Source organism: Bubalus bubalis, chromosome 7, assembly GCF_019923935.1.
Source record: "Bubalus bubalis isolate 160015118507 breed Murrah chromosome 7, NDDB_SH_1, whole genome shotgun sequence".
Lineage (NCBI taxonomy): Eukaryota > Metazoa > Chordata > Mammalia > Artiodactyla > Bovidae > Bubalus > Bubalus bubalis.
In genome coordinates this window covers 50,158,519-50,181,213 of record NC_059163.1, presented here as the reverse complement: position 1 = coordinate 50,181,213, position 22,695 = coordinate 50,158,519, and the positions used below count along the sequence as shown (strand labels likewise).

Below are 22,695 nucleotides of genomic sequence, written 5' to 3'. Positions count from 1 at the left end.
TCCTAATGATTTTATATCTGCATCTTGCTTTCTGCAGGTGTATTCATCTTTATTACATTATTAATAGACTTAGTTACATATGAATCCTAGAAGGCAATGGCAACCCACTCCAGTACTCTTGCCTGGAAAATCCCATGGACGGAGGGGCCTGGTAGGCTGCAGTCCATGGGGTCGCTAGGAGTCGGACACGACTGAGTGACTTCACTTTCACGCATTGGAGAAGGAAATGGCAACCCACTCCACTGTTCTTGCCTGGAGAATCCCAGGGACGGGGGAGCCTGGTGGGCTGCCGTCTATGGGGTCGCACAGAGTCAGACGCGACTGAAGCGACTTAGCAGCAGCAGCAGTAGCAGCACATATGAATAGGAAAAGGAAATTTCAAATGTTTGGAAGATTTGGGTAATTAGTCAGTTGAACTAAATGTGTTCTCCCCTTTTGAAGGACAAGTTTTTTTTTTTTTTTAGACATAGTCAAGGCAACATTTGAAAAGTTCCGTAATGAGGCACACTATAATCATTCATCCTTTCTTAAAATACAACGCAGACCAACAGCTACAATGCTTTTTATTTTAACAAAAAGGATATAAGGAGGGTGAGAAAAATAGGGGATGGTGAGATAGGATGTAAAGTGTGGTGTGTCTCCAGACACCACTGCTCTCTTCCTGCCCCACACCCAGAAGTCATTAAATAATTTAAAGGACACCATTTACAGTACCAGAACACCATCAAAATAATTGTTTTTATCAGGGTCAAAAAATACAGTGATTATGAATGTGCTGTGACCAGTTACAGAATTTTATAGGTAACATAACTCTAGTCAGCAGTCCAATGGCGTGCGCGGTGCCCTCAGTTAATGCACTTGAGCATAATTACATTTCTGGCAGGGTCCGCACCGCCGAGAAAAGGCAAAGCTAAGCATTTCATTTCTACATTCTAAACTCTGGAATCCCAGAGCCCAGTTTAAAAGAAAAGTCACAGTGGATAAGAGATGCATATAAAAAATACAAGGTGTTCCTTTCAAATCAGAGGAATTTGTGGGACTACATTCATTTCTTTTACAAAATGCTATTTTAAAAAAAGGACAGAGAAATCCAGTCCATGTTATGCTGCAAACTTGGACAGTGAATAAGTGTATTGCATGTTTTGGTTAAGTCAGTCTTCAGGCTTCCTTTCATCTTCCCCTGTAGCCCCGGGTTCCTTAAGAGTGAAACATGTGAGTCCTGCATAAACATATACAAATGCATCTGCATCTCTCTCCTTGAATTCTGCAGACTTTCAGGGCCTGCAAGTCACATATTCTACCATCAATGACCACAGTTTTTTTCTTTAGCTTTGTACACCTCTTCTTGTATAACAGTGCATTGCACAAATGTACAAGAAAATACCAGTTTTAATCTATACAGTTTCTATAATAATTATGGAGTAAAATAAGTTAACTTTTCTAATGAGAAGCGCTGACGGGCAGCATACATCTTTATTGTACATTTTAAAGTCTCCGCAGGCATCTACTTTGGTTAGTTATCAACAATTGTAACATAAGCACTGATCAGAGAACTGAGCAGCATTCCAATAACGTTAACAGATATATTATTTCTTTTTGAAATACTGGGAAAGCCCAGTTTTAAAATATTATTAAAATGTCCTAACATTTACACACTATGAAGAGTTAGATCTAATAAAATAAATTTTTTCAAAAATAATCTTGCAGTGCTCTTTTAGGCATGCTCTGAGACGTTATCACCAAACACCCATACCTTGAAAATATGACTATCACATATGCACACATCTCAGCTCACACACACACACACACACACACACACACACACACACACACAATTCCTTATACAGAGCAAAAAACAAAACACCCACGCCCTTATCCCACATATTGGAAAAAAAAAAAAAAATCAATGGTTTTTGCAAATAAGTCTTTCTGTGTCTATCTATCCGAATGGATGTTCTTCATGTAGATGACTAAGCATCAGTTGTCGATTATGCTTGTGACTGCTAGAAACCCAAGCAGCTCTGCAGGTCTTCAGCTAAAATGAACCAGCCTCGATTTCAGCCTCATTTTACCTGCTTTCCAATGTCTCAGTATTAGAGGCCATTATTGCAAACATTCTTAGAATTCTTTTCTTTCTCCAGAAAGTATTGTATTTGTATGCATCACTTTTAGCCCTTTTCTTTTCACGAAGGTAAAGTCATTAAAAAAATTCTTTCTTTATACGTTTATTGTGGGAGGTATTGGCAGCTGTTAAGATGATTAGTTTTTTCCCCTTCAGATGTGGTTCTGACATTCTTTTTTACCTTGAGAAAGTTTGACATTAGTTACACTGGGGTTGTGGATGCTGCCAGAAAAAGTTGTCAGTGAACTGCAAGGGTCCATAAAAGGTGCTTGTTAATATTCTTAATCATCTTCAGTTCAGTCTTTTCCTGAATGCCTGAAGTTTCTCAAAATCCAGTGCTCACCAAATTTCCAATTGGTTTGGCCTGTGTGAGGAGTTGGTATGATTGCACCGTGCGTAGAGACTCTCTTATTTCTAGGTTAAGTTCCATCAGTTTGTAGTTGGCTTCTGACATGTCCAGGTCAGAGCCTATGACTGCAAAGCTTCCCGTCTGGCCCAGTGTCTGGTGGTGGAAATAGATGTGTAACAGCGTCTGGACAGGGGCGTCTTCACAGCTGCCAAAGATGTCATTGGGCCAGAGAGATCTGAAAGCAGACAGTATTTGTAAGTCCTGAGATTCACAGCAATCATTCCAGATTAAGTACTTTTAGGTTAATACTCACAAAAAGTAATTTCCTTAGGAATCACTGAGGATCTGTTTTAACATTTTAACAAATATTACTGAAAGTAGCACAGATAATGAACAAAGTCTAAAATTGGTGTCATTGCATTGATAAGTGTACAAAATAAGGTCATGTTTTCCTTTCACAAAGATTGAGACATCAAGTTGAAAACCCAAACTCCATCATAAATTTCCAGTTAGGTATAAAGGCATCTCCTATAAATCCCTTCACATTTTACCTGAAAGCTTTGACTTGTGCTACAGCTGATATAAATTCCTTATTTTTCAAAGTTTCAATTAAAGAATGAATGGCAGTTTCTATAGTAGTTTGTGCAGCTTTGGAAATGTCAATTTCTTCGTTTTCTGAGGCAGACTCGGCTTCTTTGAGGATACTTTCCAATTGGGCAAGTTCCTCTGACATGTTGAAGACCTAAAAGAAATAAATATACTTTAAAAGGATCAAATTTGTATATTCAGTAACAATACTGAGTACTTACTTAGCTGTGAAATTACATCTGATGACGGTAATATTTTCCCTTCAAGATTATTTTCAGTTGTTAAACTTAGGACAGTTAATATTTCAAGTTCTCTATTCAGCTGGAATAATTTCAGCTACCAAACAGTAGTCTTTAGATACTCTTGATAAAACAACAGGTTATCTTAAATGTAATAAATGTTATCAATACACTGTAATAAGTAAAACAATAGGTTGTTTATATTGGTCTGTATTTTAACATGTGATAACATGTTATACATACTTCATCTTAGTAAAAATACATTTATATTATTGTTTTGTAACATAAGGCCTGGAATTCTGGGAGGATCATGAAAAAAAATAATTGACAGTAATGAGATGTCTTTATATTTTAAAGGGTTATTTCTCCAGGGTATTTTATATAAACCGGTATGTATGTATTTTTTTTTAAGTAAATTTAGAAAATGCAGTGATTTCCTTGGTGATAGTTCTGGTACCAGTGGTTTGCAAGAGGGAAAGATTCTAAAACCCCTACCTTTGAATCTATTCATGCTATGATTTCTAATACTTGCAGTGTTCTTGACGTGTTTATTCTTGTGTGAGTTACTAGAACTATAGAAATACTACATGGACAAGATGTTAGGGGGTTTCATAATACAATTTTGTCTTTACTGAATTGACGTGCTTCACTTGATTTTTGTTTTGATTACAGATGATCTATTGCTGCTACTGGGAACTTTAAGGTCTCAAATCTTTTAAGATCGCTGGATATCTGCTTTGAGATTTCCTAACTGGTCCTAAAACAGCACATCATTTCAAAAACTAATAATACTTTACTGGGGGGGTGGGGGGAAAGACCCACTAGCCACTCTCCATAAGTGACTTTCGACTTGAGCACTCCCACAAGGAATAAGTATGAATGTATTTTAATTTTGTACGATCAGTTACTAATACCTAGTACAACTGAATATTTACCTCTGCTTCATTTTTTATTGTGTTGACTTGGTTGATAAGTTTACAGTAGGCTTGGAACAGAAGCAGCAGTTGAAAATGCAATTTGTATAACCTTCGACAGAGCTCCAGTTCCTAGAAATAAGTAACACCATGTTAAATTTAGGTGTTATTTTCCATATTTCACGAGACAACAAAGTTCCAATAAAAATTTATAAGTAAATAATTATTTTAAATTGTTCTGAGATTTATCTTTCTGCAGTAAGCAAGTTAATATGATACGAAGTTGACGAAACACAGATGAAAGATGCTCTGAAGACTGGGATTAAAATAAAAATTTAAAGATTATTGGTTACATAGTTCATTTTTAGTGTGATACGTTTTCACATTAGACAAATAGAATTTTTTAGCAGGCAATAAATAGATTGCTTTAAAAAGGATTCACTAGAACTTAAAACTTTAACTTCATAATGAAAATAATTTACAAATTCATATATTCTTGCTACACTGAGATATACATTTCATTGCATTTATCAACAAGTGCTTGATAAAGCAAAAAGTAAAACCTTGGATAACCTCACATCTAAAACGTAAGAATAGTTTGTTTTTTAAATTAATTCCTTTTTCTAAAACAAACAAACAAAAAAAAACAACCAATTTTATAATCTCACTGAAACAAGACAAATTAAAAAATGCACTTGGCTTATTAAAATTAAGAAATTTAAAAGGAGATTCATTAGAGATGTGTAAAAAGGCAACTGCTAGTTGTACATATTAATTATAAAACCTCATTATCTTTGTAGGACTAAAACATTTCATGGATTAGGGCTATGCGGAACTAAAGCACACACTACTCTTAAAGCAGTCCATGATAAATCATTGCGAGGTCACAAATGGCAAATGAAACCAGTTTGTCTGACATGGATAAGTAGTCTATAAATTAAGACAGGTCACTTACTGCTAGAATTTCCATTTGCTAAGCAAGAAGGTGATCGGGTCACAAAAAATACAAAGGAAGAAAAAGACCAAGAATTAGTGTAAGAAATCATTTTAACTAGGGTCACAGATGTCCCAGGCAAACTGAAGAACATTTAATTACACCCCAAAGAAAAATTTATGATGCCATTTCCAGAATAAAGTTTTTTAGACATTTTTATAACAATCCAGGGTGTTTTTTTTTTTTCACTCTGCCAAATAACAGCTAAATTACATTTAGGCTATAGTTTATTTCTTGTGCCAAAGCTACAAAGAATAAAATCAAACTAGTGGGATGTTGGGAAGTTGGCTACTGAAAGTGGTCATCTATCTGGGTTTTTATAGCCTTAAAAAAAGCTAAATGTAACAAATTTCTGTTAGGAAAGCGGAAAACTTCCAATTACAATAAGAAATGAGTTACTCCTACTTCTCAGAAGAGAACTGGGATATAATTTTATACAATAAGTATCTGCCCATGAGAATACTATCTCTGACATGGCTAGTTCTGGCTTTCTTACCCTTTGCTGTCTACTTAAATCACAAGTTACCATAATTAGCGCTGAATCAGAAGGTAAAATATTGAGAGCAGTTGTGTGTTTTAAATTGCATTTCAAATGAAGTTTACTAAACCTCAGAAATTTAACCCAAGTAGGTTTGAATCAAACAACCAGCTTATGGAATATTTAAAAATTATTACATGAAAATATCTACAGCAACTTAGACCTAGTCTCATTAAAGGACAAGAATTCTAATTAAAACAGCAATCATCATATGTAAATACTGCTTTTGAAATATTCGGAAGTCCCTTTTGAAATCTGCTTTTCTAAATAGTTTCCTCTGAAGCACTGTTTATATAACATTTATTGCTATCAATTTAGAAGGGATTTGCTAAGCATAGGTGAACTTTAGCTCTGAACTACTTATCATAAATTACGTGGATGGTCATTCTGTGAATGTTGAGCACAATTCAATGTCAAACATTAGCATATCTAAATTTCTGAGGTTTTACTTCATATAGTTTTGTATAGAAACTATGAATTTTAAATATATTTTCATTTATATTAACATAAATAAAAACTGACTCCATACACATATATCCATAGCATCCACTTTAGGATGTAATGGAAAAGATATCACTGATAAAGTTTATAATGATCACAATTATAAGAAATAACAAACATAATTAATTTCTTAGTTTTGAATTACTAGATCACACAAAATGTTAACACTGTACCTTTAAAAATATTGCTTTTTAGTACGATGAAATTTGCATATATACAATCCTTTCATTTATCTTTAATATTTATTGAGTGCTTATTAGGCAAATGGCTATACTGGTATATAGGAACAGACAGTACATAATGTTGCATAAAAAGAGACCTCTCCTCTCAAGGAGCTGAATGGAAAAGGAAAGCTAAGATATAAATGGAATGCTTAAATGTAAAGAGTTTTCACTTTTTACTCAGTAGAAAACCTTAAGCTATTTTAATTGACATAGACTTCTGAGATGAACTCCTTGTCATCAGGTAAAAGGGATACAAGAAATACTTAGTCTAATCATCTAATTTATATATGAGAAAAGCAGTCTGTTCCTTGTTTAAGCCATAGTGGCAAAGACAGAATTAGAACCAAAGGATCTAATTCTAGTCTGGGATTAATCCCTTATCTTGCCTTGTTTCTTTCTTTACACGGATGACATGACAATTTCTTTATGACAGAGCAGGATTCGGAGTCAGCCTTTCTAGGTTTGAATCTTAATCCTATTTACTTACTGATTTTAGATAAATTAGCTTCTTTGAGCCTTGATTTTAATTTGCATATATATTTTCTCCTTATTTAAAAATATTTATTGCTTATTATTTATCCTTATCTCATAATGGGGATAATTATAGCATCTACTAGATGAAATTGTATGGGTATAGATAATGAATATGAAATGCTCAGCACAATGCCTGGCAAACAGTTAACATTTATTGAGCGTATACTGCTATTTTCTCAACATTTCAGTTTTGTAAAACTTCAAATTTTTATTACAGTACTACAGTAACTTTTATGCGAGTCTGACATTGTAAAAGATTAGAATTCTGATGTCAAATGCAGAGGCTATTAATTGATTAATGCATGTTCCCCCTATAAAGTTACACTTCTATTAAAATAATTTGTAGGTCTTAATTTTATCCTCATTTAATATATGTGTTATATATGTACACTCTTCTCTATATTACTATTTTTTTCACTGAATTTTACTAGCAAAAACCATAACTTATCCAACCAGAATTTCATCTTTGGAAGGACTAATATGAATGTATTACTCCAGTTTGCTTTCTTGACCAATTTATCTATAGAAATCTAATGCAGAATGAAAAAATTTTTAAAGAGGCAGACGCAACTAAAAGTCAACCTGGACTATCCAGATATTCATCGAGCTTATCTATTGAATGTTATTACGTTTCAGTCACAAGCTGGTCGTTCATTTTTATTAAAGTGAGTTTTTCATTACTAAGCCAACATTCCACTGAACCTAACATTTACAAAGACTGTTCTGATAACAAAAATGAAAAATGTTATAAGTATTCTTTATTTTTAGGAATAGCAAATAAGGACATTTGAGCATATACATTATTTTACCTGATACAGAAATATAGCAAAACTAAGAATAAGAAACTTACTTGTGCATCTGTGTTTATCCTATACATGTCTTCTTTGGCACCAAATGTCCTCTTACAATTGTCTAACCACTGAAGAAATAAGTAACAGTAAAATTTTAATACAGTAATTGCATAGTACACAATGAAACTGGTACTGTAACAGCCTGCACATACAGAACAAAAATCCTAAAAAGTGAGCTTGAATTTCTAGGATTGGTTGTAGACACAGACTTTGATCTCCACTCGAGCAGAATCATTTGTATGCAACAAACCCAAGCAGAGGAGGCTGTCTACGTGGCAACATGTACACACTGGGGAGAGTTTATTAATGGAAACGCAATCAGCTGTCTTCTATTCCAGGGACTTGTGGTGCTCCATTTTAGTCAAGAATATTCATTTTTGTAGATTTTACTGGCAATCTTCACAATCTATACTTGACCTGTGTCTAATGTAAGATGGAGAAATGAAAAGTGGGCTTCCCCTCTTGTCAGTTTAATAAAGGCAACTTAGAATTAACCAGGTCTGTTCATTTATCACAAGTGTAATTCTCAGAAGATGTGTGTCACTTTTAATTAGTGAAACAGAAACTAAATTCCATTTAAAATCTTGTTTTTTTTTCTTCCTTTTTGGACAGCAATGTATGGCAAATGTGTTATCTCCAAAGAGATACTGGTTGCAGAAGCCAAATATGATTTTCCTTATCCAGGGGCTAGTCCTAAAGATGGATATTTATTTCAGGTAACTTTTCCTTGGCCAGATAAAAAGAAAATAACAGTACTGTGTTTTTAGTGGGGAAAAACACTGGCTCATAGAATTTCCAAGCTGAAGAGCAAGCTAAGAGCCTTCAAGCTAAGCACTTAGGTTTTGACAGTTTGATATTAATAATCAGTTCTTTTGACTTCCTGGCTCTTTCTATGTGACAGATTAAACATAATAAAATTACAATATATATAATATCAAATATATAATATGAATTATATTTGAAATTATATATATGAAACTAGGACATTTTTCATTAGGACTTTGAGAAAAACCATGAGCTACATTGTTTATTCTTTGAAAATATTTCATTATTAGACATTTGAAATTCTCAGTTGTAGCTTAATGGTCTACACGCAAAGAATGAAAATTAGGTGTCTCGGTTGTTTCAAAACAGTCTCTTTGACCTTCTGTCCCTTTTATCCCGGCCCCTCAGTCTGCCTGGGCCCTTAGGCTCTGTACTTGACAGCATGTCAGAAGAAAAACATGTTAAGCTTTTGTAGCGAGATACAGCTGCTGGTAGCCATTGTCAAAAGCTAGTCAGCAGATTTCTATCAGCAAAATTCAGCTGACATCTATCATGGAATCTGTACATGAATGTCTGCTCACACAAAATGTTAGAATGCCTATATGGTTCATCATCATCATCACAAGTCTAGCCCAATGTGTCCAGTATGCTGATGAAAAAAATTGTTAATTGCTTATTCTTACTAAATATATTTTTTTATATTGTATGCCTATGATATGGCATGGGGGGCACTATTCAACATAATTCTGATTTGTATTCTAAGACAAGCCCCAACCCTATTGTGCTGTGGCTGCACACTGGCCTGAAAAGTACAGGTCCACAGCTTCCCGGTCACTGTGTGCAAAACACAGCAGACAGTCTGTGTACAGAATAACCTCCAGTTCACAGGTTAATCGGTCTTCCTATCATGATGGATTTTTTTTTTTTTTAATTCAGGGCTCAAATAAAGGTTAAAAATTAACTGGAGAGGTTTGGCGTCTGGGTGTGATGGAGTAGCTTATGTAAGGCCTGTCCTCGAAGGACAACTATGGAAGTTGAGTAAGAACTAGTTGAACTAGGAAGTCAAAAGAACTGATACTATTAGTAAATATCAAACTGCCATATTTAGGAAGTTAGAGAAAAGTATCAAGAGAGCCCTACTTTGATTCCAGCGTTACTCTAGGGGATTTGCTCATTCCTGTCCATGGGCTCAGAAGCTGAACAAAAAGTAGTGGCCTGTAGTTTCACTGGGCTGGGAAAGCAGGGCTGTCACAGGTACTGAGCCCTAAGGGTCAAGATCCTGGAGAAGAGGGAGCTGCAGAGGAGGCAGCCCAGCAGTCCGTGTGCACTTTCCCCTTGGGGCACTCGTTCTGTGTTTATCGTGCGCAGGAGGAGAGGCTAAGAAAGCCAGCAGTGGCATCTGGGAGGCTGAAAAGGTCAACAGAGGCTTTTTGGTCTTTATGGTGCTGGGGAGACAAAAACTGTTCACTTCCAGCCAAGACAGCGGGTCCTGATGAATACCCCAGGCTTTCACTTGTGATTCTGAGAAGCCTCAAGGACTATACAAGAATGTATGGATACAACTAAAAAACTATTAGAGGGGCAAAAACTGAATAATGAAAAATAGTTGTTTGATAGAAAAGAAGAAAGGAAGCAAAGGGATAGGAAAAAAAATAGTGACATGATTGCTTATGAAGGAATCAAATTCATTTTTCTCTTCCATACAAGTATTTTAATTGATTCAGCACAATTTTCTGAAAAGAACATTCTTGTCCCACTATATTACAAAAGTACCTCTGCTGTATATTATATGATTTGGTCTTACTGGCTATAGGTCGGAAGTGACCTCTTCTTGGAAATCATAGATTTGGTTTGCATCCATTCTCTGTTAGACCTACACGACTTTGGGAAGTCTCTTTAATTGCCAGTACTTTTATTTATACTATAATCCCTACTTTGGTTACTAATTATTTGTTACTAATTATTTACATAAAGCACAAAGACTTCTATTCCTAAATATTCCTATCTAGAATATTTAGGGAATAAGAACCAGGTTTTACATTTCATTCTTCATAGGCCTTTACATGCAGTAGATATGTAGTACTTACTAAAGAAAGATCGGCCTCCTAGGGAAAAAATACCTGTCTGCAGTTTGTGTGTAAACGAGAACCATTTTTTCCTTTAAGTTTTTCTGCCCCTGCCATTGAAAACAGCATGCTGGATTTGCCCTCAGGGATCAGAACTGCGGGCTGTGTTTTGCAGTGCCAGGCTGGAGGTAGAGAAACATTTGTGTGCAGGCAGTACCTATAGTCTACTACCTGCTCCTTTCTGCCTTTGCTTGCCCACGTACGCATACACATCACGGGAAAAAGATCACCAGTTCGTCACAAGTGGCGGGTTTTCTGGACCACAACATCATATGCATTGCTCAGGGAAATACTGCTTTTATATTCCTACTTGCAATGTTGACAGCGGCTATACAGTCTCCACACAGAAGCTTTTTATAAAGCGAGTTTTCCACTGTGTTCTAAGACTCTTAGCAGGCCAGTTTCTAAAAGCTGAAGATAGGGATTTCCTGGACAGGCAGCTCCAAGTTCCCCACCATTCTCAGCACAACCTGAGGCAAGTGGCAAGAGGTCCTGTTTCCCTCTCGGCTATTCTGCCAGGTTAGCATGTCTAGTGTCATAAGTAACTCCTTTTTTTTTTTTTACAGTGTAAAAAGGGACTGACCTGCTCAGCTGCTTCTTTTTTGGCATTATAAGTATCCAGGTGTTCTTGCAGCTCCAAAACACTGAACTTTAGTGTTTCTAGCAAATCACAGGACATCAGCTGTCAAATCAGAAACACATTGATCCAGGTCACCATTTCTGATCACAATCCTGAGACCAAAACCTTTGGGGTTATGGGTTAGTGAATTTTCAAGCCAACGTAAGCCAGCGTCCCCGCCTGTCCACTGTCCTGTACTAAGGACTGACCTTTTACTGAAGCAGAGGAGTGCGGTGTGGCTTCAGGAATGTCAGAAAGGGTAAGCGTGCCTTCTAATGCTTTCAAAACCTGGCTCAGGCAAAAGTGGCATGTCCCACCAGTGCATACCTTCACAGTAATACACTTGAAGCTTTTTAAACCGTAATTCTTTAACTGTCTTAATACATAATCTACAAATGTGCTTGGAGACAAGTGGAGAAGACCAGGGAGTTCTGGGTTCTTCATGGTGGTGGTGGGGCGGCGGGGGGTAAGGGTGGTGGAAATGTGTCTAGCCCTCTCCTGTGAGCTTTGATTCAGGAACCAGGGAAAAGTATGCATCTCTAAGCATGATTCTTTGGCTCTCCCATCCAGAACTCTCTGAAAGGTGAGGGCAGGAAGAGGTCAGAATCAGAAACAGTCACAAGTCACTGCATACAATACATGGGAACTATATTTTGCTAGATATTTATAATCAAGTTGAAAATATGAACCTTTGACCATTTACTGAGTGACGCCATTCCAGTTTACTTTTTATGATAAAGTAAGCCTTATGTAAAAACTTACTGTTTCAGCATCCACAAAGACTGTTGGGCATTCTGAACACATCATCATCACTTCTAATGAGCTTTTAAATTTGGCACCAATGCGTTGCAGACTCTCACCAAGAAAGTTGACTGCCTCATTAGTTATGTCCCCAAACTTTCTTTGAATTGACTGTGGAGAAAATACAAGAAAATGTATTTCATATGAAAGCCTTTTTTAATCTTTAAGTAAAAAAGCATAATTTATAATTAGAGCAACCTTCTATTTTATTTTTAATTTTATGCAACCTTCTATTTTAAAACTATGATTGTAGTGATATATATAGAACCCTAAAAATCAATTTGTAAATCCTTATTTTTAGGCACTTCTTTAGGAAACATGATAATTTCTAAAAATGATCAAAGATTTATTGTATAGTATTCCTGAAAAGAGAAACTAATGATACATGCTACTCGTCTCCCCATTCCTAAGATTTTTTTCATTAGGAAAGAGAGAAGGAGTACATGCTAGATATTGCTGGAAATAAAGCCCTCACATGCATGAGGAATTAGATCTTCCGAAGTTAAATTCTACCAAGTGAAACTTTCAGTAAAAGTAATTTACTCTCCTTGGATAGTTTACTCTCCTGCTGACTTGAACTGAAGTCATCAAAAGGCACCAAGGGCAGTATCTTCTCAAAACTCAAGAATATTCATTCACATAAAACCATCAGGGCCTAAACCATAGTGAACACTGAATGAATCAGATGCTATATCAGCAATGTAATTACTATACAAATACTTGGATGTGTACCTACATGTATATGCATAGCACCATTAGGTGGCATTATGATTAATTTAAAACAAAGTATTAAGCCACAGTCTCACTCATGGAGAAATCTGTATCTCTGGAAAGAAAAGAATATAAATAGAAAACCAAGTAGCAATGCAAAACTACAAAGTTAAGTAAATAAATGCTCCAGTTAATTAGCACTGAAGAACTTTCAGGAGGGAAAGACTGAAGGCTGGGAAAACTTCAGTGAGATTATGTACCGAGCTGGGTCTTCTAAGATGGGCAAAATTTCCTTAGGTAGGGTGGAAAGGTGGCAAGCAGTTGGGAAAATAAAGACTTAAATGTCAGCCTTGGTTTCCCTAGCTACAGAGTGCTAAAAATACATTATGTAGGTCTGTTGTAAGAATTACTTACTGTAAAACATTTAGCTTAGTGCCTTACATGTAGTGAGTACTGAATAAATGTTAGCTCATATTACTTTCAGGGATGGAAGCAGCCTTGGTTAAAAATTTTAAGGTCCCCACACAGTAATGAAAGTGCCAATGGAGTGAACACTTTATGGTACATTGTCTTATGATACTGACGGAAAGCTCCTTAAAGGCAGGAACCCGCCTTTATATTTCTTTGGTGTCCCTGGAGGTGTCTAGCATATTCCAGAATTTGAGCAAATGTTATTTTGAAGTTTTACTCTAATTACCTTAGGGGAAGTACCTGTACTAGTCACTGTATAATGTCGTAGCAGTGCTACAGTGTCCAAGTGTACATTTAAATTATCACTATCTTAGGAAAATAAAAAACCTTTAAGGGAAACTAGTGAGAATATTAAAATTTGAGATACTGATTTTAGATAAAACCCTGTAACTTTATCCGATAACTGTAGTACGAATTCAGAAGTCTTCAACCGTACTGACCTGAAACAGCCTAGAAAACACGTGAAAAGTAAAGACTGCACAGGACCCATCGGTGTCAGACAGCATCTGGTTGACGTGGCAGCGCCAGGCTTCTTCCTCGTCGTCATATGCTACTGGCTGAAAAGCGGCTATGATGGCAGAAAGAAATGGTGATGGCAGAGGTGATGTCTGTACTTCTGGAAAACCATCTTGTTCTTCTTCATCTTGACTGTTAACACATACACAGTCATCATAATATTATCTTAAAAGAATACACTCAATTATTTAAAATACTTTAAATCACCTAACATTATTTTTTACATATGTGCACATATTGATTCAGAAAACAGGCGACCACCTAAATTTTGTGAGAAAGCATGAATAAGCAGATTCTCAGCCTGTTCTTTCTGGCATCTTGTTCTTTCTTAGCATCTTTGGATTTAGAAATCTGATTTCACACAACCACCTTAAGACAACTTAATCCTACAATGGGGCTTCCCAGGTGGCTCAATGGGTAAAGAATACACCTGAAATGCAGGAGACACAGAAAACATGGGTTCAGTCTCTGGGTCAGGAAGATCCGCTGGGGGAGGGCATGGCAACCCAGTCCAATATTCTTGCTTGAAGAATCCCATGGACAGAGGAGCCTGGAGGGCTACATTCCATGGGGTTGCAAAGAGGCAGACATGCCTGAAGTGACTGAGCAATCCTACAATATGCCAGGGCTATGGAATAATTTCAGTAACTTCTATGACTAATACAGCCTAGAATGACTTCATTTTAAATGGTCAGTTTCAGAGGCTTTTTATTTGAACAGGCCCAAATTGGCAATCATGATATTTTTTAAGTTTTTGTCATGTACTTTTGGGTCAAGGGCTATATATTAGGTGCCTTACATGGGCTGTTTTCATTTAATCTTCACAGAAACTCTATGACAGTTAAGTACTATTATTCTGATTTTTACCAGTGAAGGACAGAAAGTTCAGTGAGGTTAAATGATGTGCCTAGGCTGCTGGGTAGGAAATGAGAGAGCCAGAATTTGAGGCCAGTTCTATGGGACCAAACCCAGTATTATAAAGCCATGACGCATGCTGTGTGCCCAGCAGTGTGGCAGTAACAGATCTGACTCAAAGAAATAGAAGATCTGGCCATTTTTTTTTTGAGGAATCTATAATCCCCACAGGCAGATAATATATACACACAAATATAAGACAATGAAAAAAAAGGTATATATGGTATTTGGGTTGAGCATCCCATAAAGAAACGTGTGACCCTGGGTCTTGAAGAAGTGTTTGGAGCCAGACTCCATACAGAAATGTGTTACTCAAGGTCTTAAAATTGTATATTTCACATTACAGGCCTCCACAAGGCCATTCAGAAATTACAGAGCAACTCATATAGAAGAGAGGGATCTGAAAAGACTGGGTAGAAAAGGTCAAAAGGAAGCAGACATGTGAAGTGAAAACTTAAATTCTACCTCAAAAAATTTAATTTTTAAGATGTCACTATGGTGATTGATTTTAAAAAAATGTATCCTGTAACCTTGAGTAGATACACCTCTGTATTTACTAAGGATGTTCTACTTATTGTTTCATCTTTAGTACTTGGCCAAAGTCAAGTCTCTTGTCTGCAGCCTTTTAGAAAGCCAGGTATCTGAGCATCTATCCCTGCATCATTCCTGACTTCTCTGAATTCGTGTATGATCAGTGAGTGAGTGAGGACGTAGGCTACTGTCACAGCCAAGTCAGTGACATGAACAACAGGTGTCACCAGGATCCTTTGTTAATATCTGAGTGTACACTTTCAAATACAGGTGAACACTCTAGATACACTGAGAATGAAACACCTCCTTATGTGCTGTATATGTTAAAACACTGTTATCACTTGAAGTATAAATAAAAAGCTTTTATTGTAGGAGTAAAACTCTGATATACTTGATCATTAAATATTAAATTTTATGTGAGCTTCAAACTGTTGAATAGGGAAAAGATACACTGATAGATAATGCATTAAATTAGATGCCCTTATAAAGAACATTATTTTGAGCTACAAATATTTATAAAATTAAAAATATAAAAACAAAACAGTAGATATAGATTACATCATAATTCTCATCACTGAAGGACTATTTTGTGTTTAAGTAACATAAGGCACCAAAATTTCCTTTAAGAACTTTATGTAATTATTGATCATTCAATTCTGTCTGGTAAAGAATCCGCCTGTAATGTGAGAGACCTGGGTTTGATCCCTGGGTTGGGAAGATTCCCTGGAAAAGGGAAAGGCTACCCACTTCAGTATTCTGGCCTGGAGAATTCCATGGACTTTATAATCCATATGGTCACAAAGAGTCGGACATGACCGAGCAACTTTCACAATTCCGTCAGCCCGTGAGTAGAAAAAAGTCCTGTGTGAGACTTCTTCATACTTCGTGGTAATTTTGAATGTATGATGCATAAACATTTAAAAAGAGCACTCTAACATTTGACAGTACTAAGAAATGATACTTCTGCCCGTTATATAAGTCAAACATTATAACTATTGGTAATAAGACTATAATTTTTGGAATATATTTCAGATTTGTTGTGGTATCACAGAAGTTCCTTCCATAATTTTGATACTTGGCTCCACCCACGGCCCAATATGGATTTCAGCACTTGGCCACTTGGCATTCTGCCCAAATAGGTATTTGGTGTACTTCTAAATGTAGACTGCCCCTCACTGTGCTCTGAGAATGGCCTACTTGTTTTTCTTTAAGTGAACGGCAGTAACAGAGAGTAAAACCATGGCAGGAGCTCATTTTACCTTTAAAGTGTACACAGAAATGAAAGTCAGTTTACTGGAACAGAGGGTCATGTTCGGGAGGGGACAGCGTAGAAGCATCACCTCATCACCGTGTCTGCGACACTGTATTCTCACCTAGACAGCCCCGAGAAGTCTGCTTCCTCCTCCTCGCACCGCTCGTCTAGTTCCTTCAGAGCTAAGGTGACGTCTTCTTCACAGACTGACCCGGGGTAGCTCTCAGGACCTGGAGGCTCCGGCAGGTCTGTCTCCTCTAGATCCAGAATCCCTTGACACACGAGAGAGTCCTGCTGTTCTTGAATAATATACGACCCATCATCTTCAAAGGCGGTAAGAACCTGTTCCTCCTTTAATACTGAACTTGCATCCTGAAAAACAATCGTATTTTTTTTTTTACAGACTTTTAAAACATTAAAAAGCAAATTTTACCAACACAGAATAAATGACTGTTGCCACCAATCTACATTTATTTTATTAGGCAGTCTTCATTTACACAGTTTGATTTTTGGAGTTTTGGACTCTGATCACATAAAATTGTTCTTTTTTTTTTTTTTTTTTAATAGTTTCCAGTTTAAAACCCTTTGAAATTAAAGTGTATCACCGACTGCCACACAGAAACATCAAGGAGATCTTTTTTCAATAGGACTCAGCTGTTTACCTAGAAACATATCCTTTGGGGAAATATCTTCTCTCCAGCATAGTCTAATTCTCTATAGGTAGAGCTTTATATTACAACTATAAATTCTCTCTTATGGAAATGTCATTTCTTTATTATGCTAGAACTTATTCTCCAGTGAATTCTAGATATAAGAAGGGGAGGTAATTCAAAATGCTTAACCCGTTGGTTCTGTGGGGCTACCTGTGAGTCACGAACAGGTCTTGACCAGTCAGGATGCTGTTGAACAGAAACGACAAGGGCAGCCTGACTGGTATAACTGAGCTGAATACCTGGGATGTATGATTTGCTTTCAGGTAATAAGATTATAATAATTTATTTAGATTTGAGTACTCAGACATCTTCACCACTGAGTTAAGAGTTCAGAAAATGCTGGAAAATTTTAGACTGTTGTACTCTTGAGAATTAAATGAACTATAAACTCACTTATCAATGAGGGAAATGATAACGGAAAGCGTGTTGTGGCATTTTTTCCCTCTATCCATTGTAACGTTACTGAAATAACGTTGATACATGTGCCTGGCTTAGAGTAAAAGTTCAACAGGTGTTGGCTGAGTAAATGAGCTACCACTACTGAAAAAGAAAAATCCTTCCAGGGTGTAGATCATGACATATCAGCACCAGTTTTAATTCGCATGGACATTAGTTCAATCAGTTTGAAAATAAGCACTTAACGGTCTCTCAGTTTCTTTCAGGACTTAGACCTAAGATTACTACTGAGTCAAACTGCAGTTTCTCACCTCTTTGTCACAGATGAAAATAGAATTTTCCCTTCCAAATTATGAAAAGTAAGTGAAATCCAGCGCCCCTGACCTTAGACCAGTCTGGGCCTTTGTTATTTAGTCGCCCAGTCGTGTCCGACTCTTTTTCGACCCCATAGACTGTAGCCCTCTAGGCCCCTCTGTCCATGGGATTCTTCAGGCTACTGGAGTGGGTTGCCATTTCCTCCTCCAGGGGATCTTCCCGACCCAGGGATTGAACCCATCTCTTCGCATCTCCCGTATTACAGGTGGATTCTTTACCACTGAGCCTCTGGGGAAGGCCAGGTCTTAATTTACACACCTGTAAATTCATGTATAAAATGAAGGATTCTGGGCTGAGTGCTCTGGGATAAATTAATAACTAACTACAATTAGTGTGCAAACTAATATGGGGCTAGTTATGCAAACCACAATAATATACAGTAGAGTATGGTAAGTGTAAGGTATGACAAAGATGGGGTAGCAATAGTGCAATGAATGTTTCTGTCCCCTCGAAATTCATATGCAGAAGCCCCAGTGGGGTGGTATCAGAAGTGGGGACCCTGGGAGGTGATTAGGTCATGAGAACTCTCATGAATGAGATCAGGCCCTTAAAAGAAGAGGATAAAGAGCTATTCTGTTCTTTCCCACAATGTCAGAACGCAGCAGAAGAGCTCCCAGGAGGAGAGTCCGCACTAGACAGCAGTTGGCTGGCACCTTGATCTTGGAGTTTCTGGCCTCCAGAACTGTGGGAAATGCGTTTCTGTTGTTGATAAGCCCCTCCCACCCCAGGTGATGGAATTTTTGTTACAGCAGCCAAAGCTAAGACAGACGGGAAAAGGACCTAGAAGATACTAAAGGCACAGAAACGCGGCAGGAAAACACGAAGTGTACTAAGGGATAGTTACGCAGAGAAAGTACAAACTCTGAGTCTTCACAGGATGGTACTTTATAAATAATATAGTATAATCATTCCTTATTTGGTGCAATAATTTATATTCAATACACTCTAAGGTTTCCATCTGAATTTTCTTCTTAAAGATTTGGCCATTAAATGACTAAGAATTAGTTACTTGGAAAGATACTGTGAGTAATAGTGCCAAAGACACTGCTACACCTAGAATTTTTATTGGTATTAATTTTTCCTTGGGCATCAGTTTGAACGTATCGTACTGAAATGATGCACCACCAAATTTCTTGGTTTAATGCCATTACTTTTCATTACTGTATACCTGTGTTTTATTGTTATTTGTTCTTGAATAATAATTTGAAAATACATGTTTCATCTAAGATTATAATGTAGGCTGAAATTTTCTAGTAACTCCTAGATTTCATGAAGAGAGAACTTTTTGGCTAATGGAATGAATTCCACTATTATATGTAAATGGTGAGAATCAAATTTTCTTGAACATTACCTTATTGCACAATGACTCCTTCTCTGTCTCTCTCCCTCACACACACACACACACACACACTTTCAAAGTGATTTTGTATAAGCAATATAATTTCTGGCATGCATGAATTGGTATCTAAACTATTATAAATACTAGAAGAAATCCCTCTGTGGAGGTTCTTCTGATAAACACAAGGATATAATCCCTCCTAGAAGGAATTTGCCAAGCAAGAATACTGGAGTGGGTTGCCATTCCCTTCTCCAGGGGATCCTCCCAAACTGGGGATTGAATGTGGGTCTCCTGCATTGCAGGCAGGCAACCTGAGCTCTTAAGTTTTCTTTCTTGAGGTAGAATGCTTTAGCCTATTATGGCTTCCTAATATTAACAAAATTCAAGGGCAGAAATTCAAATAAACATTTCTAGGAATTTTTTTCTTTAGTTCATAAAATATTTCATCCAGTGAAATTAACTGCTTTCCTCATCTTAAGAAATTGCTTTATAGCGATATGTATAGTATCTGTAACTCATATATAACTTTATATAGGAGGGTTATGGTTTTATTTTTTAGTGCTTTTATATTTTCTTTAAAGGGGCAGTTTCGGGTTACGTGACACTATTTGTCACACCAGGAAAAACAAACTAGGCCAACATATCCAACAGACACAAACCTGAATCATGCTCTTGTGGACAACTGTTCTTCTGGTGAATTTTTATGTCAACAGAATTATTTTTAAATGAAATAGTATGTGTCAAAAAATATCCCCATTCTCCTCTGTCAGTGTTACAAAGTTTATAGTGATAAGGAAACACACTATTGTAAAAGGAAAAAACATAGTAAATTAAAGTGTTTTTCCTTCATTTAAAAAAAAGCGTCCTTGGGAACTTGATAATGCGTCGGAAGTAGGCCCATTAGATACTGTTGGATAAATGAATGACTCATCTGAAATAACACAATTTCCAGTATGTATGGGAATACATATGAATTTCCAATTCATTTCCAATCAATATGAATGACTTCCAGGAGGTAGCTTACTCACTTACTATGAATACAGCTGTTTTAATAACCAAAACTAAAAGACTTTCCTGTTTGTTAACTATTTTTGTAGTTAAAACACAGGACCATTAACCATATCGCTTTTGTTAAAAAGCTATTTTCCATTGTTTCTAATGAGAATGTCTGCTGACTTATAACATGCTATGAGCTATCCTGGACACAACAGATCAGGTGATCAATGAGTAGCTAATGCTCACGTCACAGCCTTCCCATACTGAAAGGAATATGGTCTACTTCAGGTGCAGCTCTGAACACTGTCTGCTCCCTTCATAAACACCTTCCTGTCCACGCACTCTGTCACTTACGGCCCCTTATCTCCTGCTAATATGCCTCTGGTTTGTCTCTTCATCTCAGCCTTCTCCAGCCCTCCCTCCACTAAAACACCGGTCAAACTGTAACCTTGCCTGATGACAGACTGCAAGCTCCACGGAGGAGGTACAGGTATGAGAACACACTCACTTTTCCACAAAAAAGCCAAGATTGAAAAAAATAAACACGATCAGATTGTGTCCTTCGGGCTTAAAATCCTCTAGTTGTTGCCCGCTGTGTGGCTTCTAAGATCACCCTTGTGAGCACCTGGCCCCCTCCAGCTCCTTCTCTCCCAATGCCATGCTCTCAGGTTCCCTGCACTCCAGCCCCACAGGCTGACATTTTAGCTCTTCAGATACATGGGTGTCTTTTCCACTCCTGTTTCCTGGGCCCCGAACTCCCTTCCTGTGCACTTACAATGACTGGATCCTTCTCATCACTTGTTTCCACCAGATGCTACCCTACCTAAGTGTCTCCCTCACCAAGTCCATATTCTCGTTAGATTTTCTTAATATGGGTAGAAAAGGGATCCCTTTCTGATATATCATTGATATTTTATGTTTTTACCTGTTTACTGTGTCTCTCCTGCTCAAATGAAGCTCCATAAACCAGAAGCCTTTGTCTGTTCCACACGGCACTGTGTGCCTAGGGCTAGGACAGAGCCTAGCACGTGGCAGGGCTCAGTAAACAAATATGCTTAAATGACGGAGTGCTTGGGTGCCCTGGGTATTCCCACCCAGGTATCTGGGACAGGGCTTGGCACATAATTGGCATCTTTGGAAAGAATGAAAATTCATGACTTCCTATCGTTTCAAATAAAGCCTGCCTTTAGTGGAACCCAGCGTGTCTTAGGTCTATCCATCTTTCCTCCTGCCGCAGCTGCTCCTCCTCTTCTCTACGAAGAGTGATTCCTGCTGCTGCCTGCACATTCCATGTTATTTCACATGGCCGTGACTTTCTATGCCATGTCCCTCTGCCTGCAATGTCTCAAATGCCACATAACTCCTAATGCACAGCTGATTGGTTCTCACTCTGAGTTTTCACAAAGCCTTGAGCATGTCTGGTTCTGAGTTTCTCATACTGACCTGCAGTGCTTTTTTTTTTTAAAAACCTTCTGTCTCCCTTAATAGCCAGTGGACACTCTGAGGACAAGGTCATGCTTTACGCATCTTTTCAGCACTTAATGGAATGCCCAGCATCTAGTAAATCTCAATGAATATTTGTTGAGTTATCTCAGCTTGAGCCATACTAATATGAACATTTAAAAAAGCTACCCCCCAAAAGCCTTCATTTCAAAATACATCTGCTTACTGTGAAGACGTATGATACACTGTTGGCGTAATCACAAGAACATGAGATTTCTCCTTACTCAGACAGTAAGATCTAATAATTAGACTGGTCTTGCTCTGATAACTATATTAATTTGGTTAACACTGAAAAAAGTGTAGTATTTTCCTGATACCAGGGCATAACAGCACATATGAAAGAGCTATAGCAATTACAGTTTTTTAAAAAGAGATATCTACAGTAGTCTTAAAAAAGCAACTAAGAAAACGAATACTCACTTATTTTTGGTCATTAGCTTGGAATCTGGCTTACTTCTCACAGGCCTTTCCAAAAAACATAACACTGGTAGTTCCACAGTCTTTCTAAAAGGTTTCATTTAACCAATCGCTAACACAGCTGGCCTGAGGTTTTCATCCCAATTACAGCACCAATCACAAAAAAAACACAAAAAACAAAAAAAACAACACCACCAAATACAAAGCAAAAAGAAAAGAAAAAAACAAAAGCGGTCCTTCAGCACCCGAGAAGATGCTCCCATCCCCGGAGAAGCGCCGGTACATTAACCTAATCACGTTCTGCAGCAGGAGATGCTCATTAAAAACACTTAGGGTTATTTTTAACCTGTAGGTCATTTCCTTAATCCATCACTTTTTTTTTTTCCTTCAGTGAT

At 37.2% G+C, this 22,695-nt stretch overlaps 1 protein-coding gene across 8 annotated transcripts in view; it reads right to left on the bottom strand.

Moving 5' to 3' along the window:
• Positions 1 to 546: 546 nt before the first annotated feature.
• Positions 547 to 22,695, bottom strand: part of FRYL (FRY like transcription coactivator) — a 264,481-nt gene continuing 242,332 nt past the window's right edge. For 6 of the 8 annotated variants that reach the window (XM_044945882.2, XM_025290069.3, XM_025290064.3 and 3 more), the window contains 9 exons: positions 16,683 to 16,933; positions 13,788 to 13,995; positions 12,127 to 12,276; positions 11,329 to 11,427; positions 7,854 to 7,922; positions 5,168 to 5,185; positions 4,234 to 4,344; positions 3,023 to 3,213; positions 547 to 2,706 (listed from right to left, as the gene is read on the bottom strand). In XM_044945882.2, the coding sequence (XP_044801817.1) occupies positions 2,448 to 2,706; positions 3,023 to 3,213; positions 4,234 to 4,344; positions 5,168 to 5,185; positions 7,854 to 7,922; positions 11,329 to 11,427; positions 12,127 to 12,276; positions 13,788 to 13,995; positions 16,683 to 16,933 (1,356 nt within the window). In that variant the 3' untranslated portion in view covers positions 547 to 2,447. The remainder of the gene's footprint in view (positions 2,707 to 3,022; positions 3,214 to 4,233; positions 4,345 to 5,167; positions 5,186 to 7,853; positions 7,923 to 11,328; positions 11,428 to 12,126; positions 12,277 to 13,787; positions 13,996 to 16,682; positions 16,934 to 22,695) is intronic. The other 2 variants (XM_025290063.3, XM_025290068.3) reach the window with 1 other exon arrangement.